This window comes from Phyllobates terribilis, unplaced genomic scaffold (assembly GCF_046119375.1).
Source record: "Phyllobates terribilis strain yellow unplaced genomic scaffold, ASM4611937v1 Scaffold_10__3_contigs__length_209671492, whole genome shotgun sequence".
Taxonomy (NCBI): domain Eukaryota; kingdom Metazoa; phylum Chordata; class Amphibia; order Anura; family Dendrobatidae; genus Phyllobates; species Phyllobates terribilis.
In genome coordinates, this window is record NW_027362770.1 from 46,459,097 (window position 1) to 46,486,973 (window position 27,877).

The 27,877-nt window shown below is 41.5% G+C and overlaps 1 protein-coding gene across 3 annotated transcripts in view; it reads left to right on the forward strand.

Moving 5' to 3' along the window:
- MACROH2A1 (macroH2A.1 histone) overlaps positions 1 to 27,877 on the forward strand; it is a 196,444-nt gene that overhangs the window by 59,603 nt on the left and 108,964 nt on the right. For all 3 annotated transcript variants that reach the window (XM_073649541.1, XM_073649539.1, XM_073649540.1), the window contains exon 3: positions 758 to 864. In XM_073649541.1, coding sequence (XP_073505642.1) covers positions 758 to 864 — 107 coding nt within the window. The remainder of the gene's footprint in view (positions 1 to 757; positions 865 to 27,877) is intronic.

Below are 27,877 nucleotides of genomic sequence, written 5' to 3' on the forward strand. Positions count from 1 at the left end.
GCGCTTATTGGAGATCACCCCTCCATTGGTGCGCTTATTGGAGATCACCCCTCCATTGGTGCACTTATTGGACATCACACCTCCATTGGTGCGCTTATTGGACATCACACCTCCATTGGTGCACTTATTGGACATCACACTTCCATTGGTGCGCTTATTGGAAATCACCCCTCCATTGGTGTTCTTATTGGAGATCACCCCTCCCTCCATTGGTGCGCTTATTGGAGATCACCCCTCCATTGGTGCGCTTATTGGAGATCACCCCTCCATTGGTGCGCTTATTGGAGATCACCCCTCCATTGGTGTGCTTATTGGAGATCACCCCTCCATTGGTGTGCTTATTGGAGATCACCCCTCCATTGGTGCACTTATTGGACATCACACCTCCATTGGTGCGCTTATTGGAAATCACCCCACCATTGGTGCGCTTACTGGAAATCACCCCTCCATTGGTGCACTTTTTGGAAATCACCCCTCCATTGGTGCACTTATTGGAAATCACCCCTCCATTGGTGCACTTTTTGGAGATCACACCTCCATTGGTGCGCTTATTGGAAATCACCCCACCATTGGTGCGCTTATTGGAAATCACCCCACCCAATGGTGTAATTAGTTTGGTGACCCTAACCCTGACAGGTTGTCTAGTTCCCTAGTTTTCCTAGATAGAACAGTGACAAGAATGACTGCCATATGTCCTAATGGGGCGCGTGGACAGGCACTGTCCTGATGGTCCTTATATGTATTCTTTTTGTTTCAGCGGAGATACTAGAATTGGCTGGAAATGCAGCTAGAGATAATAAAAAGGGAAGAGTCACACCCAGACACATCCTCCTGGCAATAGCTAATGATGAAGAATTGAATCAGGTGAGTAATGACAAGGTAACCCCTGTGCACATTGTACATACAAGTACAGCTCTGTGCATTAGGACATACAATATGCTCACATGTTCTGTAGACAGTGCTGAGAAATGGGCAGGGCTACTTACTGGAGCACGGCAACTCCCCCAAGGCTACAGCGGTATAAAACTCCATTGCTGGCCCTTTAAGCCCTTAGATGGCTATTTTAATAGCAACCACATCACCTAAAAAAGGTCCCTCAGTCTTCTATATGTTTGTGTCTATACCAGAGGTGGTCAGTATCAGTGACTGTTGTGAAAAAAACCCTAAAACAATGTGAAATAATAACTAGATTAATTTGTATAACAGGTTCTTTCGCACCCATCCCTTTACTGTTACAAGGCTGTAAGGAAGGTCTAGTGCATAGCATCATCTGACACGCCGTTAAACCGCTCTTGGCAGCACCTCTTTTATCCTGGATTTTTAACCCGTTTTTTTCCCTTCCAAAACCCTGTATATTACTGGAAACAAAATGGTAAACATTGTTAATAATAAGAAAAAAAAAACAGTAATAATAATGGTACCGAAATGATTGGTATTACACTGTAAAAATAACAATGAGAAACAGGATGTCTTTTGTTTAAAAGTAATCAAATAATTAAATTTAACCCAAAATGGAACCAATGAAAACAGCAGCATCCCACATCATCATTGATAGGCTAAATAAAGAAAAAGGGCCTCTGGGTCTTTATGGTTTTGGTGCAAGAGTCCTAAAGCACATACAAAATGTCAGTAAAATAAAGATGATATTTTTTATGCTTTACAGTAAACAACAGAAAAAAATAAAATGGGATAAACGTTACTGATTATATCTACCCACAACTACCACCACCTGTATCCAAAACAACCACCCCCTGTATCCAAAACAACCACCCCCTGTATCCAAAACAACCACCCCCTGTATCCAAAAGTACCTCCACCTGTAACTGAAACTACTACCACCCCCTGTATCCAAAACTACCACCCCCTGTATCCAAAACTACCACCCCCTGTATCCAAAACAACCACCCCCTGTATCCAAAAGTACCTCCACCTGTAACTAAAACTACTACCACCTGTATCCAAAACAACCACCCCCTGTATCCAAAACAACCTCCCCCTGTATCCAAAGGTACCTCCACCTGTAACTGAAACTACTACCACCCCCTGTATCCAAAACTACCACCCCCTGTATCCAAAACAACCACCCCTTGTATCCAAAACTACCTCCACCTGTAACCAAAACTACCACCACCTGTAACCAAAACTACCACCACCTGTAACTAAAACTACCACCACCTGTATCCAAAACAACCACCCCCTGTATCCAAAAGTACCTGCACCTGTAACCAAAACTACTACCACCTGTATCCAAAGCTACCACCACCTGTATCCAAAACAACCACCCCCTGTATCCAAAACAACCTCCCCCTGTATCCAAAGGTACCTCCACCTGTAACTGAAACTACTACCACCCCCTGTATCCAAAACTAACACCCCCTGTATCCAAAACAACCACCCCTTGTATCCAAAAGTACCTCCACCTGTAACCAAAACTACCACCACCTGTAACCAAAACTACCACCACCTGTAACTAAAACTACCACCCCCTGTATCCAAAAGTACCTGCACCTGTAACCAAAACTACTACCACCTGTATCCAAAGCTACCACCACCTGTATCCAAAACAACCACCACCTGTATCCAAAGCTAGCGCCACCTGTATCCAAAACAACCACCACCTGCATCCAAAGCTAGCGCCACCTGTATCCAAAGCTACCACCACCTATATCCAAAACGACCACCACCTGTATACAAAACTACCATCACTCCCTGTATCCAACAGTACCTCCACTTGTATCCAAAACGACCACCACCTGTAACCAAAACTACCAACATTTGTATCCCAAGCTACCACCGATTGGAATCCAAAACAATCACTCCCTGTAGCCAAAAGTACCTCCACCTGTAACCAAAACTACCACCACATGTATCCAAAGCTACCACCACCTGTATCCAAAACAACCATCACTTGTATCCAAAACTATTACCAACCGGAATCCAAAACGACCACCACCTGTATCCAAAACTACCATCACCCCCTGTTTCCAAAACTACCACTTCCTGTATCCAAAACTACCATCACCCCCTGTATAAAACAGTGCCTTCACCTGTATTCAAAACAACCAACACCTGTATCCAAAACGACGACCATCTGTATCCAAAACTACCATCACCGACTGTATCCAAAACTACCATCACCGCCTGTATCCAAAAGTACCTCCACCTGTATCCAAACCGACCACCACTTGATTCCAAAACTACCATCATCCCTTGTATCCAAAACAAACAAAACTTATATCCAAAATGACTACCGCCACTTGTATCCAAAATGACTACCGCCACTTGTATCCAAAATGACTACTGCCACTTGTATCCAAAATGACTACAGCCACTTGTATCCAAAATGACTACCGCCACTTGTATCCAAAATGACTACAGCCACTTGTATCCAAAATGACTACAGCCACTTGTATCCAAAATGACTACTGCCACTTGTATCCAAAATGACTACAGCCACTTGTATCCAAAATGACTACCGCCACTTGTATCCAAAATGACTACAGCCACTTGTATCCAAAATGACTACCGCCACTTGTATCCAAAATGACTACCGCCACTTGTATCCAAACTGACTACCGCCACTTGTATCCAAAATGACTACAGCCACTTGTATCCAAAATGACTACCGCCACTTGTATCCAAAATGACTACCGCCACTTGTATCCAAAATGACTACCGCCACTTGTATCCAAAATGACTACCGCCAATTGTATCCAAAATGACTACCGCCACTTGTATCCAAAATGACTACCGCCAGTTGTATCCAAAATGACTACCGCCACTTGTATCCAAAATGATTACCGCCACTTGTATCCAAAATGACTACCGCCACTTGTATCCAAAATGACTACCGCCACTTGTATCCAAAATGACTACCGCCACTTGTATCCAAAATGACTACCGCCACTTGTATCCAAAATGACTACCGCCACTTGTATCCAAAATGACTACCGCCACTTGTATCCAAAATGACTACCGCCACTTGTATCCAAAATGACTACCGCCACTTGTATCCAAAATGACTACCGCCACTTGTATCCAAAATGACTACCGCCACTTGTATCCAAAATGACTACCGCCACTTGTATCCAAAATAACTACAGCCACTTGTATCCAAAATGACTACCGCCACTTGTATCCAAAATGACTACCGCCACTTGTATCCAAAATGACTACCGCCACTTGTATCCAAAATGACTACCGCCACTTGTATCCAAAATGACTACAGCCACTTGTATCCAAAATGACTACCGCCACTTGTATCCAAAATGACTACCGCCACTTGTATCCAAAATGACTACCGCCACTTGTATCCAAAATGACTACCGCCACTTGTATCCAAAATGACTACCACTACTTGTACCTAAAACTACCACCACTTGTATCCAAAATGACTACCGCCACTTGTATCCAAAATGACTACTGCCACTTGTATCCAAAATGACTACAGCCACTTGTATCCAAAATGACTACCGCCACTTGTATCCAAAATGACTACCACTACTTGTGCCTAAAACTACCACCACTTGTATCCAAAATGACTACCGCCACTTGTATCCAAAATGACTACTGCCACTTGTATCCAAAATGACTACTGCCACTTGTATCCAAAATGACTACCGCCACTTGTATCCAAAATGACTACAGCCACTTGTATCCAAAATGACTACTGCCACTTGTATCCAAAATGACTACAGCCACTTGTATCCAAAATGACTACCGCCACTTGTATCCAAAATGACTACTGCCACTTGTATCCAAAATGACTACAGCCACTTGTATCCAAAATGACTACCGCCACTTGTATCCAAAATGACTACTGCCACTTGTATCCAAAATGACTACCACTACTTGTACCTAAAACTACCACCACTTGTATCCAAAATGACTACTGCCACTTGTATCCAAAATGACTACTGCCACTTGTATCCAAAATGACTACAGCCACTTGTATCCAAAATGACTACCGCCACTTGTATCCAAAATGACTACAGCCACTTGTATCCAAAATGACTACAGCCACTTGTATCCAAAATGACTACAGCCACTTGTATCTAAAATGACTACAGCCACTTGTATCCAAAATGACTACAGCCACTTGTATCCAAAATGACTACCACCACTTGTATCCAAAATGACTACTGCCACTTGTATCCAAAATGACTACAGCCACTTGTATCCAAAATGACTACAGCCACTTGTATCCAAAATGACTACCACTACTTGTATCCAAAATGACTACCGCCACTTGTATCCAAAATGACTACTGCCACTTGTATCCAAAATGACTACAGCCACTTGTATCCAAAATGACTACCGCCACTTGTATCCAAAATGACTACTGCCACTTGTATCCAAAATGACTACAGCCACTTGTATCCAAAATGACTACCACTACTTGTACCTAAAACTACCACCACTTGTATCCAAAATGACTACCACCACTTGTATCCAAAATGACTACAGCCACTTGTATCCAAAATGACTACCACCACTTGTATCCAAAATGACTACCGCCACTTGTATCCAAAATGACTACAGCCACTTGTATCCAAAATGACTACTGCCACTTGTATCCAAAATGACTACTGCCACTTGTATCCAAAATGACTACAGCCACTTGTATCCAAAATGACTACCACTACTTGTACCTAAAACTACCACCACTTGTATCCAAAATGACTACCGCCACTTGTATCCAAAATGACTACAGCCACTTGTATCCAAAATGACTACCACTACTTGTACCTAAAACTACCACCACTTGTATCCAAAATGACTACCGCCACTTGTATCCAAAATGACTACAGCCACTTGTATCCAAAATGACTACCGCCACTTGTATCCAAAATGACTACAGCCACTTGTATCCAAAATGACTACTGCCACTTGTATCCAAAATGACTACTGCCACTTGTATCCAAAATGACTACCGCCACTTGTATCCAAAATGACTACTGCCACTTGTATCCAAAATGACTACTGCCACTTGTATCCAAAATGACTACCGCCACTTGTATCCAAAATGACTACCGCCACTTGTATCCAAAATGACTACAGCCACTTGTATCCAAAATGACTACCGCCACTTGTATCCAAAATGACTACCGCCACTTGTATCCAAAATGACTACAACCACTTGTATCCAAAATGACTACAGCCACTTGTATCCAAAATGACTACCGCCACTTGTATCCAAAATGACTACAGCCACTTGTATCCAAAATGACTACCGCCACTTGTATCCAAAATGACTACCGCCACTTGTATCCAAAATGACTACTGCCACTTGTATCCAAAACGACTACAGCCACTTGTATCCAAAATGACTACTGCCACTTGTATCCAAAATGACTACAGCCACTTGTATCCAAAATGACTACAGCCACTTGCATCCAAAATGACTACCGCCACTTGTATCCAAAATGACTACTGCCACTTGTATCCAAAATGACTACAGCCACTTGTATCCAAAATGACTACCGCCACTTGTATCCAAAATGACTACCGCCACTTGTATCCAAAATGACTACCGCCACTTGTATCCAAAATGACTACCGCCACTTGTATCCAAAATGACTACCGCCACTTGTATCCAAAATGACTACCGCCACTTGTATCCAAAATGACTACCGCCACTTGTATCCAAAATGACTACAGCCACTTGTATCCAAAATGACTACCACCACTTGTATCCAAATTGACTACAGCCACTTGTATCCAAAATGACTACAGCCACTTGTATCCAAAATGACTACTGCCACTTGTATCCAAAATGACTACCGCCACTTGTATCCAAAATGACTACCGCCACTTGTATCCAAAATGACTACTGCCACTTGTATCCAAAATGACTACTGCCACTTGTATCCAAAATGACTACCGCCACTTGTATCCAAAATGACTACCGCCACTTGTATCCAAAATGACTACAGCCACTTGTATCCAAAATGACTACCGCCACTTGTATCCAAAATGACTACTGCCACTTGTATCCAAAATGACTACTGCCACTTGTATCCAAAATGACTACCGCCACTTGTATCCAAAATGACTACAGCCACTTGTATCCAAAATGACTACAGCCACTTGTATCCAAAATGACTACAGCCACTTGTATCCAAAATGACTACCACTACTTGTACCTAAAACTACCACCACTTGTATCCAAAATGACTACTGCCACTTGTATCCAAAATGACTACCGCCACTTGTATCCAAAATGACTACCGCCACTTGTATCCAAAATGACTACAGCCACTTGTATCCAAAATGACTACTGCCACTTGTATCCAAAATGACTACCGCCACTTGTATCCAAAATGACTACTGCCACTTGTATCCAAAATGACTACAGCCACTTGTATCCAAAATGACTACCGCCACTTGTATCCAAAATGACTACCGCCACTTGTATCCAAAATGACTACCGCCACTTGTATCCAAAATGACTACTGCCACTTGTATCCAAAATGACTACAGCCACTTGTATCCAAAATGACTACAGCCACTTGTATCCAAAATGACTACTGCCACTTGTATCCAAAATGACTACCGCCACTTGTATCCAAAATGACTACCGCCACTTGTATCCAAAATGACTACAGCCACTTGTATCCAAAATGACTACTGCCACTTGTATCCAAAATGACTACCGCCACTTGTATCCAAAATGACTACCGCCACTTGTATCCAAAATGACTACTGCCACTTGTATCCAAAATGACTACTGCCACTTGTATCCAAAATGACTACAGCCACTTGTATCCAAAATGACTACCGCCACTTGTATCCAAAATGACTACCGCCACTTGTATCCAAAATGACTACCGCCACTTGTATCCAAAATGACTACTGCCACTTGTATCCAAAATGACTACAGCCACTTGTATCCAAAATGACTACCGCCACTTGTATCCAAAATGACTACCGCCACTTGTATCCAAAATGACTACCGCCACTTGTATCCAAAATGACTACAGCCACTTGTATCCAAAATGACTACCGCCACTTGTATCCAAAATGACTACCGCCACTTGTATCCAAAATGACTACCGCCACTTGTATCCAAAATGACTACTGCCACTTGTATCCAAAATGACTACCGCCACTTGTATCCAAAATGACTACTGCCACTTGTATCCAAAATGACTACAGCCACTTGTATCCAAAATGACTACTGCCACTTGTATCCAAAATGACTACAGCCACTTGTATCCAAAATGACTACAGCCACTTGTATCCAAAATGACTACCACTACTTGTACCTAAAACTACCACCACTTGTATCCAAAATGACTACAGCCACTTGTATCCAAAATGACTACCACTACTTGTACCTAAAACTACCGCCACTTGTATCCAAAATGACTACCGCCACTTGTATCCAAAATGACTACTGCCACTTGTATCCAAAATGACTACAGCCACTTGTATCCAAAATGACTACCGCCACTTGTATCCAAAATGACTACCGCCACTTGTATCCAAAATGACTACTGCCACTTGTATCCAAAATGACTACAGCCACTTGTATCCAAAATGACTACTGCCACTTGTATCCAAAATGACTACCACTACTTGTATCCAAAATGACTACAGCCACTTGTATCCAAAATGACTACAGCCACTTGTATCCAAAATGACTACAGCCACTTGTATCCAAAATGACTACAGCCACTTGTATCCAAAATGACTACCACTACTTGTACCTAAAACTACCACCACTTGTATCCAAAATGACTCCAGCCACTTGTATCCAAAATGACTACCACTACTTGTACCTAAAACTACCGCCACTTGTATCCAAAATGACTACCGCCACTTGTATCCAAAATGACTACTGCCACTTGTATCCAAAATGACTACTGCCACTTGTATCCAAAATGACTACAGCCACTTGTATCCAAAATGACTACCGCCACTTGTATCCAAAATGACTACCACCACTTGTATCCAAAATGACTACTGCCACTTGTATCCAAAATGACTACTGCCACTTGTATCCAAAATGACTACCGCCACTTGTATCCAAAATGACTACTGCCACTTGTATCCAAAATGACTACTGCCACTTGTATCCAAAATGACTACTGCCACTTATATCCAAAATGACTACAGCCACTTGTATCCAAAATGACTACCGCCACTTGTATCCAAAATGACTACAGCCACTTGTATCCAAAATGACTACAGCCACTTGTATCCAAAATGACTACTGCCACTTGTATCCAAAATGACTACAGCCACTTGTATCCAAAATGACTACTGCCACTTGTATCCAAAATGACTACAGCCACTTGTATCCAAAATGACTACAGCCACTTGTATCCAAAATGACTACAGCCACTTGTATCCAAAATGACTACCGCCACTTGTATCCAAAATGACTACCACTACTTGTACCTAAAACTACCACCACTTGTATCCAAAATGACTACTGCCACTTGTATCCAAAATGACTACAGCCACTTGTATCCAAAATGACTACTGCCACTTGTATCCAAAATGACTACAGCCACTTGTATCCAAAATGACTACAGCCACTTGTATCCAAAATGACTACCACTACTTGTACCTAAAACTACCACCACTTGTATCCAAAATAACTACAGCCACTTGTATCCAAAATGACTACCACTACTTGTACCTAAAACTACCGCCACTTGTATCCAAAATGACTACCACCACTTGTATCCAAAATGACTACTGCCACTTGTATCCAAAATGACTACAGCCACTTGTATCCAAAATGACTACCGCCACTTGTATCCAAAATGACTACCGCCACTTGTATCCAAAATGACTACTGCCACTTGTATCCAAAATGACTACCACTACTTGTATCCAAAATGACTACAGCCACTTGTATCCAAAATGACTACAGCCACTTGTATCCAAAATGACTACCACTACTTGTACCTAAAACTACCACCACTTGTATCCAAAATGACTACAGCCACTTGTATCCAAAATGACTACCACTACTTGTACCTAAAACTACCGCCACTTGTATCCAAAATGACTACCGCCACTTGTATCCAAAATGACTACTGCCACTTGTATCCAAAATGACTACTGCCACTTGTATCCAAAATGACTACCGCCACTTGTATCCAAAATGACTACCGCCACTTGTATCCAAAATGACTACTGCCACTTGTATCCAAAATGACTACAGCCACTTGTATCCAAAATGACTACCGCCACTTGTATCCAAAATGACTACCGCCACTTGTATCCAAAATGACTACAGCCACTTGTATCCAAAATGACTACCGCCACTTGTATCCAAAATGACTACCGCCACTTGTATCCAAAATGACTACCGCCACTTGTATCCAAAATGACTACCGCCACTTGTATCCAAAATGACTACTGCCACTTGTATCCAAAATGACTACTGCCACTTGTATCCAAAATGACTACAGCCACTTGTATCCAAAATGACTACCGCCACTTGTATCCAAAATGACTACCACTACTTGTACCTAAAACTACCACCACTTGTATCCAAAATGACTACCGCCACTTGTATCCAAAATGACTACTGCCACTTGTATCCAAAATGACTACTGCCACTTGTATCCAAAATGACTTCAGCCACTTGTATCCAAAATGACTACTACCACTTGTATCCAAAATGACTACAGCCACTTGTATCCAAAATGACTACTGCCACTTGTATCCAAAATGACTACCGCCACTTGTATCCAAAATGACTACAGCCACTTGTATCCAAAATGACTACTGCCACTTGTATCCAAAATGACTACAGCCACTTGTATCCAAAATGACTACCGCCACTTGTATCCAAAATGACTACTGCCACTTGTATCCAAAATGACTACAGCCACTTGTATCCAAAATGACTACAGCCACTTGTATCCAAAATGACTACTGCCACTTGTATCCAAAATGACTACCGCCACTTGTATCCAAAATGACTACCGCCACTTGTATCCAAAATGACTACTGCCACTTGTATCCAAAATGACTACCACTACTTGTACCTAAAACTACCACCACTTGTATCCAAAATGACTACTGCCACTTGTATCCAAAATGACTACCGTCACTTGTATCCAAAATGACTACTGCCACTTGTATCCAAAATGACTACCACCACTTGTATCCAAAATGACTACTGCCACTTGTATCCAAAATGACTACAGCCACTTGTATCCAAAATGACTACCACTACTTGTACCTAAAACTACCACCACTTGTATCCAAAATGACTACCGCCACTTGTATCCAAAATGACTACAGCCACTTGTATCCAAAATGACTACCGCCACTTGTATCCAAAATGACTACCGCCACTTGTATCCAAAATGACTACTGCCACTTGTATCCAAAATGACTACCGCCACTTGTATCCAAAATGACTACTGCCACTTGTATCCAAAATGACTACTGCCACTTGTATCCAAAATGACTACTGCCACTTGTATCCAAAATGACTACTGCCACTTGTATCCAAAATGACTACTGCCACTTGTATCCAAAATGACTACCGCCACTTGTATCCAAAATGACTACCGCCACTTGTATCCAAAATGACTACAGCCACTTGTATCCAAAATGACTACTGCCACTTGTATCCAAAATGACTACCGCCACTTGTATCCAAAATGACTACTGCCACTTGTATCCAAAATGACTACAGCCACTTGTATCCAAAATGACTACCGCCACTTGTATCCAAAATGACTACCGCCACTTGTATCCAAAATGACTACCGCCACTTGTATCCAAAATGACTACTGTCACTTGTATCCAAAATGACTACAGCCACTTGTATCCAAAATGACTACAGCCACTTGTATCCAAAATGACTACTGCCACTTGTATCCAAAATGACTACCGCCACTTGTATCCAAAATGACTACCGCCACTTGTATCCAAAATGACTACAGCCACTTGTATCCAAAATGACTACTGCCACTTGTATCCAAAATGACTACCGCCACTTGTATCCAAAATGACTACCGCCACTTGTATCCAAAATGACTACTGCCACTTGTATCCAAAATGACTACCGCCACTTGTATCCAAAATGACTACCGCCACTTGTATCCAAAATGACTACCGCCACTTGTATCCAAAATGACTACCGCCACTTGTATCCAAAATGACTACCGCCACTTGTATCCAAAATGACTACTGCCACTTGTATCCAAAATGACTACAGCCACTTGTATCCAAAATGACTACCGCCACTTGTATCCAAAATGACTACCGCCACTTGTATCCAAAATGACTACCGCCACTTGTATCCAAAATGACTACAGCCACTTGTATCCAAAATGACTACCGCCACTTGTATCCAAAATGACTACCGCCACTTGTATCCAAAATGACTACCGCCACTTGTATCCAAAATGACTACTGCCACTTGTATCCAAAATGACTACCGCCACTTGTATCCAAAATGACTACTGCCACTTGTATCCAAAATGACTACAGCCACTTGTATCCAAAATGACTACTGCCGCTTGTATCCAAAATGACTACAGCCACTTGTATCCAAAATGACTACAGCCACTTGTATCCAAAATGACTACCACTACTTGTACCTAAAACTACCACCACTTGTATCCAAAATGACTACAGCCACTTGTATCCAAAATGACTACCACTACTTGTACCTAAAACTACCGCCACTTGTATCCAAAATGACTACCGCCACTTGTATCCAAAATGACTACTGCCACTTGTATCCAAAATGACTACAGCCACTTGTATCCAAAATGACTACCGCCACTTGTATCCAAAATGACTACCGCCACTTGTATCCAAAATGACTACTGCCACTTGTATCCAAAATGACTACAGCCACTTGTATCCAAAATGACTACAGCCACTTGTATCCAAAATGACTACCACTACTTGTATCCAAAATGACTACAGCCACTTGTATCCAAAATGACTACAGCCACTTGTATCCAAAATGACTACAGCCACTTGTATCCAAAATGACTACAGCCACTTGTATCCAAAATGACTACCACTACTTGTACCTAAAACTACCACCACTTGTATCCAAAATGACTACCGCCACTTGTATCCAAAATGACTACTGCCACTTGTATCCAAAATGACTACTGCCACTTGTATCCAAAATGACTACAGCCACTTGTATCCAAAATGACTACCGCCACTTGTATCCAAAATGACTACAGCCACTTGTATCCAAAATGACTACAGCCACTTGTATCCAAAATGACTACTGCCACTTGTATCCAAAATGACTACAGCCACTTGTATCCAAAATGACTACTGCCACTTGTATCCAAAATGACTACAGCCACTTGTATCCAAAATGACTACAGCCACTTGTATCCAAAATGACTACAGCCACTTGTATCCAAAATGACTACCGCCACTTGTATCCAAAATGACTACCACTACTTGTACCTAAAACTACCACCACTTGTATCCAAAATGACTACTGCCACTTGTATCCAAAATGACTACAGCCACTTGTATCCAAAATGACTACCACCACTTGTATCCAAAATGACTACTGCCACTTGTATCCAAAATGACTACAGCCACTTGTATCCAAAATGACTACCGCCACTTGTATCCAAAATGACTACCGCCACTTGTATCCAAAATGACTACTGCCACTTGTATCCAAAATGACTACCACTACTTGTATCCAAAATGACTACAGCCACTTGTATCCAAAATGACTACAGCCACTTGTATCCAAAATGACTACCACTACTTGTACCTAAAACTACCACCACTTGTATCCAAAATGACTACAGCCACTTGTATCCAAAATGACTACCACTACTTGTACCTAAAACTACCGCCGCTTGTATCCAAAATGACTACCGCCACTTGTATCCAAAATGACTACTGCCACTTGTATCCAAAATGACTACTGCCACTTGTATCCAAAATGACTACCGCCACTTGTATCCAAAATGACTACCGCCACTTGTATCCAAAATGACTACTGCCACTTGTATCCAAAATGACTACAGCCACTTGTATCCAAAATGACTACCGCCACTTGTATCCAAAATGACTACCGCCACTTGTATCCAAAATGACTACAGCCACTTGTATCCAAAATGACTACCGCCACTTGTATCCAAAATGACTACCGCCACTTGTATCCAAAATGACTACCGCCACTTGTATCCAAAATGACTACCGCCACTTGTATCCAAAATGACTACCGCCACTTGTATCCAAAATGACTACTGCCACTTGTATCCAAAATGACTACTGCCACTTGTATCCAAAATGACTACAGCCACTTGTATCCAAAATGACTACCGCCACTTGTATCCAAAATGACTACCACTACTTGTACCTAAAACTACCACCACTTGTATCCAAAATGACTACTGCCACTTGTATCCAAAATGACTACTGCCACTTGTATCCAAAATGACTTCAGCCACTTGTATCCAAAATGACTACTGCCACTTGTATCCAAAATGACTACAGCCACTTGTATCCAAAATGACTACTGCCACTTGTATCCAAAATGACTACCGCCACTTGTATCCAAAATGACTACAGCCACTTGTATCCAAAATGACTACTGCCACTTGTATCCAAAATGACTACAGCCACTTGTATCCAAAATGACTACCGCCACTTGTATCCAAAATGACTACTGCCACTTGTATCCAAAATGACTACAGCCACTTGTATCCAAAATGACTACAGCCACTTGTATCCAAAATGACTACTGCCACTTGTATCCAAAATGACTACCGCCACTTGTATCCAAAATGACTACCGCCACTTGTATCCAAAATGACTACTGCCACTTGTATCCAAAATGACTACCACTACTTGTACCTAAAACTACCACCACTTGTATCCAAAATGACTACTGCCACTTGTATCCAAAATGACTACCGCCACTTGTATCCAAAATGACTACTGCCACTTGTATCCAAAATGACTACCACCACTTGTATCCAAAATGACTACTGCCACTTGTATCCAAAATGACTACAGCCACTTGTATCCAAAATGACTACCACTACTTGTACCTAAAACTACCACCACTTGTATCCAAAATGACTACCGCCACTTGTATCCAAAATGACTACAGCCACTTGTATCCAAAATGACTACCGCCACTTGTATCCAAAATGACTACCGCCACTTGTATCCAAAATGACTACTGCCACTTGTATCCAAAATGACTACCGCCACTTGTATCCAAAATGACTACTGCCACTTGTATCCAAAATGACTACTGCCACTTGTATCCAAAATGACTACTGCCACTTGTATCCAAAATGACTACCGCCACTTGTATCCAAAATGACTACTGCCACTTGTATCCAAAATGACTACAGCCACTTGTATCCAACATGACTACAGCCACTTGTATCCAAAATAACTACTGCCACTTGTATCCAAAATGACTACTGCCACTTGTATCCAAAATGACTACCGCCACTTGTATCCAAAATGACTACCGCCACTTGTATCCAAAATGACTACAGCCACTTGTATCCAAAATGACTACAGCCACTTGTATCCAAAATGACTACAGCCACTTGTATCCAAAATGACTACTGCCACTTGTATCCAAAATGACTACAGCCACTTGTATCCAAAATGACTACAGCCACTTGTATCCAAAATGACTACAGCCACTTGTATCCAAAATGACTACAGCCACTTGTATCCAAAATGACTACAGCCACTTGTATCCAAAATGACTACAGCCACTTGTATCCAAAATGACTACTGCCACTTGTATCCAAAATGACTACAGCCACTTGTATCCAAAATGACTACAGCCACTTGTATCCAAAATGACTACAGCCACTTGTATCCAAAATGACTACAGCCACTTGTATCCAAAATGACTACTGCCACTTGTATCCAAAATGACTAGCACTACTTGTACCTAAAACTACCACCACTTGTATCCAAAATGACTACTGCCACTTGTATCCAAATTGACTACTGCCACTTGTATCCAAAATGACTACTGCCACTTGTATCCAAAATGACTACAGCCACTTGTATCCAAAATGACTACCGCCACTTGTATCCAAAATGACTACCGCCACTTGTATCCAAAATGACTACAGCCACTTGTATCCAAAATGACTACAGCCACTTGTATCCAAATTGACTACCGCCACTTGTATCCAAAATGACTACCGCCACTTGTATCCAAAATGACTACAGCCACTTGTATCCAAAATGACTACCGCCACTTGTATCCAAAATGACTACCGCCACTTGTATCCAAAATGACTACCGCCACTTGTATCCAAAATGACTACCGCCACTTGTATCCAAAATGACTACAGCCACTTGTATCCAAAATGACTACTGCCACTTGTATCCAAAATGACTACTGCCACTTGTATCCAAAATGACTACCACTACTTGTACCTAAAACTACCACCACTTGTATCCAAAATGACTGCCGCCACTTGTATCCAAAATGACTACCGCCACTTGTATCCAAAATGACTACCGCCACTTGTATCCAAAATGACTACCGCCACTTGTATCCAAAATGACTACCGCCACTTGTATCCAAAATGACTACCGCCACTTGTATCCAAAATGACTACCGCCACTTGTATCCAAAATGACTACCGCCACTTGTATCCAAAATGACTACCGCCACTTGTATCCAAAATGACTACCGCCACTTGTATCCAAAATGACTACCGCCACTTGTATCCAAAATGACTACCGCCACTTGTATCCAAAATGACTACCGCCACTTGTATCCAAAATGACTACCGCCACTTGTATCCAAAATGACTACCGCCACTTGTATCCAAAATGACTACCGCCACTTGTATCCAAAATGACTACAGCCACTTGTATCCAAAATGACTACCACTACTTGTACCTAAAACTACCGCCACTTGTATCCAAAATGACTACCACCACTTGTATCCAAAATGACTACTGCCACTTGTATCCAAAATGACTACAGCCACTTGTATCCAAAATGACTACCACTACTTGTACCTAAAACTACCGCCACTTGTATCCAAAATAACTACAGCCACTTGTATCCAAAATGACTACCACTACTTGTACCTAAAACTACCGCCACTTGTATCCAAAATGACTACCACCACTTGTATCCAAAATGACTACTGCCACTTGTATCCAAAATGACTACAGCCACTTGTATCCAAAATGACTACTGCCACTTGTATCCAAAATGACTACAGCCACTTGTATCCAAAATGACTACCGCCACTTGTATCCAAAATGACTACCGCCACTTGTATCCAAAATGACTACAGCCACTTGTATCCAAAATGACTACTGCCACTTGTATCCAAAATGACTACCGCCACTTGTATCCAAAATGACTACCGCCACTTGTATCCAAAATGACTACAGCCACTTGTATCCAAAATGACTACAGCCACTTGTATCCAAAATGACTACTGCCACTTGTATCCAAAATGACTACCGCCACTTGTATCCAAAATGACTACTGCCACTTGTATCCAAATGACTACCACTACTTGTACCTAAAACTACCACCACTTGTATCCAAAATGACTACTGCCACTTGTATCCAAAATGACTACTGCCACTTGTATCCAAAATGACTACTGCCACTTGTATCCAAAATGACTACTGCCACTTGTATCCAAAATGACTACTGCCACTTGTATCCAAAATGACTACTGCCACTTGTATCCAAAATGACTACCGCCACTTGTATCCAAAATGACTACTGCCACTTGTATCCAAAATGACTACCGCCACTTGTATCCAAAATGACTACTGCCACTTGTATCCAAAATGACTACTGCCACTTGTATCCAACATGACTACCGCCACTTGTATCCAAAATGACTACTGCCACTTGTATCCAAAATGACTACTGCCACTTGTATCCAAAATGACTACTGCCACTTGTATCCAAAATGACTACCGCCACTTGTATCCAAAATGACTACAGCCACTTGTATCCAAAATGACTACAGCCACTTGAATCCAAAATGACTACAGCCACTTGTATCCAAAATGACTACCACCACTTGTATCCAAAATGACTACAGCCACTTGTATCCAAATTGACTACTGCCACTTGTATCCAAAATGACTACAGCCACTTGTATCCAAAATGACTACCGCCACTTGTATCCAAAATGACTACCGCCACTTGTATCCAAAATTACTACAGCCACTTGTATCCAAAATGACTACTGCCACTTGTATCCAAAATGACTACAGCCACTTGTATCCAAAATGACTACAGCCACTTGTATCCAAAATGACTACAGCCACTTGTATCCAAAATGACTACAGCCACTTGTATCCAAAATGACTACAGCCACTTGTATCCAAAATGACTACAGCCACTTGTATCCAAAATGACTACAGCCACTTGTGTCCAAAATGACTACAGCCACTTGTATCCAAAATGACTACTGCCACTTGTATCCAAAATGACTACAGCCACTTGTATCCAAAATGACTACCACTACTTGTACCTAAAACTACCGCCACTTGTATCCAAAATGACTACCGCCACTTGTATCCAAAATGACTACTGCCACTTGTGTCCAAAATGACTACAGCCACTTGTATCCAAAATGACTACCGCCACTTGTATCCAAAATGACTACCGCCACTTGTATCCAAAATGACTACTGCCACTTGTATCCAAAATGACTACAGCCACTTGTATCCAAAATGACTACTGCCACTTGTATCCAAAATGACTACCACTACTTGTATCCAAAATGACTACAGCCACTTGTATCCAAAATGACTACAGCCACTTGTATCCAAAATGACTACAGCCACTTGTATCCAAAATGACTACCACTACTTGTACCTAAAACTACCACCACTTGTATCCAAAATGACTACAGCCACTTGTATCCAAAATGACTACCACTACTTGTACCTAAAACTACCGCCACTTGTATCCAAAATGACTACCGCCACTTGTATCCAAAATGACTACTGCCACTTGTATCCAAAATGACTACTGCCACTTGTATCCAAAATGACTACTGCCACTTGTATCCAAAATGACTACAGCCACTTGTATCCAAAATGACTACAGCCACTTGTATCCAAAATGACTACTGCCACTTGTATCCAAAATGACTACCGCCACTTGTATCCAAAATGACTACCGCCACTTGTATCCAAAATGACTACAGCCACTTGTATCCAAAATGACTACAGCCACTTGTATCCAAAATGACTACAGCCACTTGTATCCAAAATGACTACAGCCACTTGTATCCAAAATGACTACTGCCACTTGTATCCAAAATGACTACTGCCACTTGTATCCAAAATGACTACCGCCACTTGTATCCAAAATGACTACCGCCACTTGTATCCAAAATGACTACAGCCACTTGTATCCAAAATGACTACAGCCACTTGTATCCAAAATGACTACTGCCACTTGTATCCAAAATGACTACCGCCACTTGTATCCAAAATGACTACCGCCACTTGTATCCAAAATGACTACCGCCACTTGTATCCAAAATGACTACAGCCACTTGTATCCAAAATGACTACCGCCACTTGTATCCAAAATGACTACCGCCACTTGTATCCAAAATGACTACAGCCACTTGTATCCAAAATGACTACTGCCACTTGTATCCAAAATGACTACAGCCACTTGTATCCAAAATGACTACAGCCACTTGTATCCAAAATGACTACTGCCACTTGTATCCAAAATGACTACCGCCACTTGTATCCAAAATGACTACCGCCACTTGTATCCAAAATGACTACTGCCACTTGTATCCAAAATGACTACAGCCACTTGTATCCAAAATGACTACCGCCACTTGTATCCAAAATGACTACCGCCACTTGTATCCAAAATGACTACAGCCACTTGTATCCAAAATGACTACCGCCACTTGTATCCAAAATGACTACCGCCACTTGTATCCAAAATGACTACCGCCACTTGTATCCAAAATGACTACCGCCACTTGTATCCAAAATGACTACTGCCACTTGTATCCAAAATGACTACCGCCACTTGTATCCAAAATGACTACTGCCACTTGTATCCAAAATGACTACAGCCACTTGTATCCAAAATGACTACTGCCACTTGTATCCAAAATGACTACTGCCACTTGTATCCAAAATGACTACAGCCACTTGTATCCAAAATGACTACAGCCACTTGTATCCAAAATGACTACCACTACTTGTACCTAAAACTACCACCACTTGTATCCAAAATGACTACAGCCACTTGTATCCAAAATGACTACCACTACTTGTACCTAAAACTACCGCCACTTGTATCCAAAATGACTACCGCCACTTGTATCCAAAATGACTACTGCCACTTGTATCCAAAATGACTACAGCCACTTGTATCCAAAATGACTACCGCCACTTGTATCCAAAATGACTACCGCCACTTGTATCCAAAATGACTACTGCCACTTGTATCCAAAATGACTACAGCCACTTGTATCCAAAATGACTACTGCCACTTGTATCCAAAATGACTACCGCCACTTGTATCCAAAATGACTACCGCCACTTGTATCCAAAATGACTACAGCCACTTGTATCCAAAATGACTACAGCCACTTGTATCCAAAATGACTACTGCCACTTGTATCCAAAATGACTACCGCCACTTGTATCCAAAATGACTACCGCCACTTGTATCCAAAATGACTACTGCCACTTGTATCCAAAATGACTACAGCCACTTGTATCCAAAATGACTACCGCCACTTGTATCCAAAATGACTACCGCCACTTGTATCCAAAATGACTACAGCCACTTGTATCCAAAATGACTACTGCCACTTGTATCCAAAATGACTACAGCCACTTGTATCCAAAATGACTACAGCCACTTGTATCCAAAATGACTACTGCCACTTGTATCCAAAATGACTACAGCCACTTGTATCCAAAATGACTACAGCCACTTGTATCCAAAATGACTACTGCCACTTGTATCCAAAATGACTACTGCCACTTGTATCCAAAATGACTACAGCCACTTGTATCCAAAATGACTACAGCCACTTGTATCCAAAATGACTACTGCCACTTGTATCCAAAATGACTACAGCCACTTGTATCCAAAATGACTACCGCCACTTGTATCCAAAATGACTACCGCCACTTGTATCCAAAATGACTACAGCCACTTGTATCCAAAATGACTACTGCCACTTGTATCCAAAATGACTACAGCCACTTGTATCCAAAATGACTACAGCCACTTGTATCCAAAATGACTACTGCCACTTGTATCCAAAATGACTACAGCCACTTGTATCCAAAATGACTACAGCCACTTGTATCCAAAATGACTACAGCCACTTGTATCCAAAATGACTACAGCCACTTGTATCCAAAATGACTACCGCCACTTGTATCCAAAATGACTACCGCCACTTGTATCCAAAATGACTACTGCCACTTGTATCCAAAATGACTACAGCCACTTGTATCCAAAATGACTACCGCCACTTGTATCCAAAATGACTACCGCCACTTGTATCCAAAATGACTACCGCCACTTGTATCCAAAATGACTACAGCCACTTGTATCCAAAATGACTACCGCCACTTGTATCCAAAATGACTACCGCCACTTGTATCCAAAATGACTACCGCCACTTGTATCCAAAATGACTACTGCCACTTGTATCCAAAATGACTACCGCCACTTGTATCCAAAATGACTACTGCCACTTGTATCCAAAATGACTACAGCCACTTGTATCCAAAATGACTACTGCCACTTGTATCCAAAATGACTACAGCCACTTGTATCCAAAATGACTACAGCCACTTGTATCCAAAATGACTACCACTACTTGTACCTAAAACTACCACCACTTGTATCCAAAATGACTACAGCCACTTGTATCCAAAATGACTACCACTACTTGTACCTAAAACTACCGCCACTTGTATCCAAAATGACTACCGCCACTTGTATCCAAAATGACTACTGCCACTTGTATCCAAAATGACTACAGCCACTTGTATCCAAAATGACTACCGCCACTTGTATCCAAAATGACTACCGCCACTTGTATCCAAAATGACTACTGCCACTTGTATCCAAAATGACTACCACTACTTGTATCCAAAATGACTACAGCCACTTGTATCCAAAATGACTACAGCCACTTGTATCCAAAATGACTACAGCCACTTGTATCCAAAATGACTACCACTACTTGTATCCAAAATGACTACAGCCACTTGTATCCAAAATGACTACAGCCACTTGTATCCAAAATGACTACAGCCACTTGTATCCAAAATGACTACTGCCACTTGTATCCAAAATGACTACAGCCACTTGTATCCAAAATGACTACTGCCACTTGTATCCAAAATGACTACCACTACTTGTATCCAAAATGACTACAGCCACTTGTATCCAAAATGACTACAGCCACTTGTATCCAAAATGACTACAGCCACTTGTATCCAAAATGACTACCACTACTTGTACCTAAAACTACCACCACTTGTATCCAAAATGACTACAGCCACTTGTATCCAAAATGACTACCACTACTTGTACCTAAAACTACCGCCACTTGTATCCAAAATGACTACCGCCACTTGTATCCAAAATGACTACTGCCACTTGTATCCAAAATGACTACTGCCACTTGTATCCAAAATGACTACTGCCACTTGTATCCAAAATGACTACAGCCACTTGTATCCAAAATGACTACCGCCACTTGTATCCAAAATGACTACTGCCACTTGTATCCAAAATGACTACCGCCACTTGTATCCAAAATGACTACTGCCACTTGTATCCAAAATGACTACTGCCACTAGTATCCAAAATGACTACTGCCACTTGTATCCAAAATGACTACAGCCACTTGTATCCAAAATGACTACCGCCACTTGTATCCAAAATGACTACAGCCACTTGTATCCAAAATGACTACAGCCACTTGTATCCAAAATGACTACTGCCACTTGTATCCAAAATGACTACAGCCACTTGTATCCAAAATGACTACTGCCACTTGTATCCAAAATGACTACAGCCACTTGTATCCAAAATGACTACAGCCACTTGTATCCAAAATGACTACAGCCACTTGTATCCAAAATGACTACAGCCACTTGTATCCAAAATGACTACCGCCACTTGTATCCAAAATGACTACCACTACTTGTACCTAAAACTACCACCACTTGTATCCAAAATGACTACTGCCACTTGTATCCAAAATGACTACCGCCACTTGTATCCAAAATGACTACCGCCACTTGTATCCAAAATGACTACCACTACTTGTACCTAAAACTACCACCACTTGTATCCAAAATGACTACAGCCACTTGTATCCAAAATGACTACCGCCACTTGTATCCAAAATGACTACCGCCACTTGTATCCAAAATGACTACTGCCACTTGTATCCAAAATGACTACCGCCACTTGTATCCAAAATGACTACTGCCACTTGTATCCAAAATGACTACAGCCACTTGTATCCAAAATGACTACCGCCACTTGTATCCAAAATGACTACCGCCACTTGTATCCAAAATGACTACTGCCACTTGTATCCAAAATGACTACTGCCACTTGTATCCAAAATGACTACAGCCACTTGTATCCAAAATGACTACAGCCACTTGTATCCAAAATGACTACCGCCACTTGTATCCAAAATGACTACCGCCACTTGTATCCAAAATGACTACCGCCACTTGTATCCAAAATGACTACAGCCACTTGTATCCAAAATGACTACTGCCACTTGTATCCAAAATGACTACAGCCACTTGTATCCAAAATGACTACAGCCACTTGTATCCAAAATGACTACTGCCACTTGTATCCAAAATGACTACAGCCACTTGTATCCAAAATGACTACTGCCACTTGTATCCAAAATGACTACAGCCACTTGTATCCAAAATGACTACCGCCACTTGTATCCAAAATGACTACCGCCACTTGTATCCAAAATGACTACCGCCACTTGTATCCAAAATGACTACTGCCACTTGTATCCAAAATGACTACAGCCACTTGTATCCAAAATGACTACCGCCACTTGTATCCAAAATGACTACCGCCACTTGTATCCAAAATGACTACTGCCACTTGTATCCAAAATGACTACAGCCACTTGTATCCAAAATGACTACCGCCACTTGTATCCAAAATGACTACCGCCACTTGTATCCAAAATGACTACCGCCACTTGTATCCAAAATGACTACCGCCACTTGTATCCAAAATGACTACCGCCACTTGTATCCAAAATGACTACCGCCACTTGTATCCAAAATGACTACCGCCACTTGTATCCAAAATGACTACTGCCACTTGTATCCAAAATGACTACAGCCACTTGTATCCAAAATGACTACTGCCACTTGTATCCAAAATGAGTACAGCCACTTGTATCCAAAATGACTACAGCCACTTGTATCCAAAATGACTACCACTACTTGTACCTAAAACTACCACCACTTGTATCCAAAATAACTACAGCCACTTGTATCCAAAATGACTACCACTACTTGTACCTAAAACTACCGCCACTTGTATCCAAAATGACTACAGCCACTTGTATCCAAAATGACTACTGCCACTTGTATCCAAAATGACTACAGCCACTTGTATCCAAAATGACTACCGCCACTTGTATCCAAAATGACTACCGCCACTTGTATCCAAAATGACTACTGCCACTTGTATCCAAAATGACTACTGCCACTTGTATCCAAAATGACTACTGCCACTTGTATCCAAAATGACTACCACTACTTGTATCCAAAATGACTACAGCCACTTGTATCCAAAATGACTACAGCCACTTGTATCCAAAATGACTACCACTACTTGTACCTAAAACTACCACCACTTGTATCCAAAATGACTACAGCCACTTGTATCCAAAATGACTACCACTACTTGTACCTAAAACTACCGCCACTTGTATCCAAAATGACTACCGCCACTTGTATCCAAAATGACTACTGCCACTTGTATCCAAAATGACTACTGCCACTTGTATCCAAAATGACTACCGCCACTTGTATCCAAAATGACTACCGCCACTTGTATCCAAAATGACTACTGCCACTTGTATCCAAAATGACTACAGCCACTTGTATCCAAAATGACTACCGCCACTTGTATCCAAAATGACTACCGCCACTTGTATCCAAAATGACTACAGCCACTTGTATCCAAAATGACTACCGCCACTTGTATCCAAAATGACTACCGCCACTTGTATCCAAAATGACTACCGCCACTTGTATCCAAAATGACTACCGCCACTTGTATCCAAAATGACTACTGCCACTTGTATCCAAAATGACTACAGCCACTTGTATCCAAAATGACTACCGCCACTTGTATCCAAAATGACTACCGCCACTTGTATCCAAAATGACTACAGCCACTTGTATCCAAAATGACTACTGCCACTTGTATCCAAAATGACTACAGCCACTTGTATCCAAAATGACTACAGCCACTTGTATCCAAAATGACTACTGCCACTTGTATCCAAAATGACTACCGCCACTTGTATCCAAAATGACTACCGCCACTTGTATCCAAAATGACTACTGCCACTTGTATCCAAAATGACTACAGCCACTTGTATCCAAAATGACTACCGCCACTTGTATCCAAAATGACTACCGCCACTTGTATCCAAATTGACTACCGCCACTTGTATCCAAAATGACTACAGCCACTTGTATCCAAAATGACTACCGCCACTTGTATCCAAAATGACTACCGCCACTTGTATCCAAAATGACTACCGCCACTTGTATCCAAAATGACTACTGCCACTTGTATCCAAAATGACTACCGCCACTTGTATCCAAAATGACTACTGCCACTTGTATCCAAAATGACTACAGCCACTTGTATCCAAAATGACTACTGCCACTTGTATCCAAAATGACTACAGCCACTTGTATCCAAAATGAGTACAGCCACTTGTATCCAAAATGACTACCACTACTTGTACCTAAAACTACCACCACTTGTATCCAAAATGACTACAGCCACTTGTATCCAAAATGACTACCACTACTTGTACCTAAAACTACCGCCACTTGTATCCAAAATGACTACCGCCACTTGTATCCAAAATGACTACTGCCACTTGTATCCAAAATGACTACAGCCACTTGTATCCAAAATGACTACCGCCACTTGTATCCAAAATGACTACCGCCACTTGTATCCAAAATGACTACTGCCACTTGTATCCAAAATGACTACAGCCACTTGTATCCAAAATGACTACTGCCACTTGTATCCAAAATGACTACCACTACTTGTATCCAAAATGACTACAGCCACTTGTATCCAAAATGACTACAGCCACTTGTATCCAAAATGACTACAGCCACTTGTATCCAAAATGACTACCACTACTTGTACCTAAAACTACCACCACTTGTATCCAAAATGACTACAGCCACTTGTATCCAAAATGACTACCACTACTTGTACCTAAAACTACCGCCACTTGTATCCAAAATGACTACCGCCACTTGTATCCAAAATGACTACTGCCACTTGTATCCAAAATGACTACTGCCACTTGTATCCAAAATGACTACTGCCACTTGTATCCAAAATGACTACAGCCACTTGTATCCAAAATGACTACCGCCACTTGTATCCAAAATGACTACTGCCACTTGTATCCAAAATGACTACCGCCACTTGTATCCAAAATGACTACTGCCACTTGTATCCAAAATGACTACTGCCACTAGTATCCAAAATGACTACTGCCACTTGTATCCAAAATGACTACAGCCACTTGTATCCAAAATGACTACCGCCACTTGTATCCAAAATGACTACAGCCACTTGTATCCAAAATGACTACAGCCACTTGTATCCAAAATGACTACTGCCACTTGTATCCAAAATGACTACAGCCACTTGTATCCAAAATGACTACTGCCACTTGTATCCAAAATGACTACAGCCACTTGTATCCAAAATGACTACAGCCACTTGTATCCAAAATGACTACAGCCACTTGTATCCAAAATGACTACAGCCACTTGTATCCAAAATGACTACCGCCACTTGTATCCAAAATGACTACCACTACTTGTACCTAAAACTACCACCACTTGTATCCAAAATGACTACTGCCACTTGTATCCAAAATGACTACCGCCACTTGTATCCAAAATGACTACCGCCACTTGTATCCAAAATGACTACCACTACTTGTACCTAAAACTACCACCACTTGTATCCAAAATGACTACAGCCACTTGTATCCAAAATGACTACCGCCACTTGTATCCAAAATGACTACCGCCACTTGTATCCAAAATGACTACTGCCACTTGTATCCAAAATGACTACCGCCACTTGTATCCAAAATGACTACTGCCACTTGTATCCAAAATGACTACAGCCACTTGTATCCAAAATGACTACCGCCACTTGTATCCAAAATGACTACCGCCACTTGTATCCAAAATGACTACTGCCACTTGTATCCAAAATGACTACTGCCACTTGTATCCAAAATGACTACAGCCACTTGTATCCAAAATGACTACAGCCACTTGTATCCAAAATGACTACCGCCACTTGTATCCAAAATGACTACCGCCACTTGTATCCAAAATGACTACCGCCACTTGTATCCAAAATGACTACAGCCACTTGTATCCAAAATGACTACTGCCACTTGTATCCAAAATGACTACAGCCACTTGTATCCAAAATGACTACAGCCACTTGTATCCAAAATGACTACTGCCACTTGTATCCAAAATGACTACAGCCACTTGTATCCAAAATGACTACTGCCACTTGTATCCAAAATGACTACAGCCACTTGTATCCAAA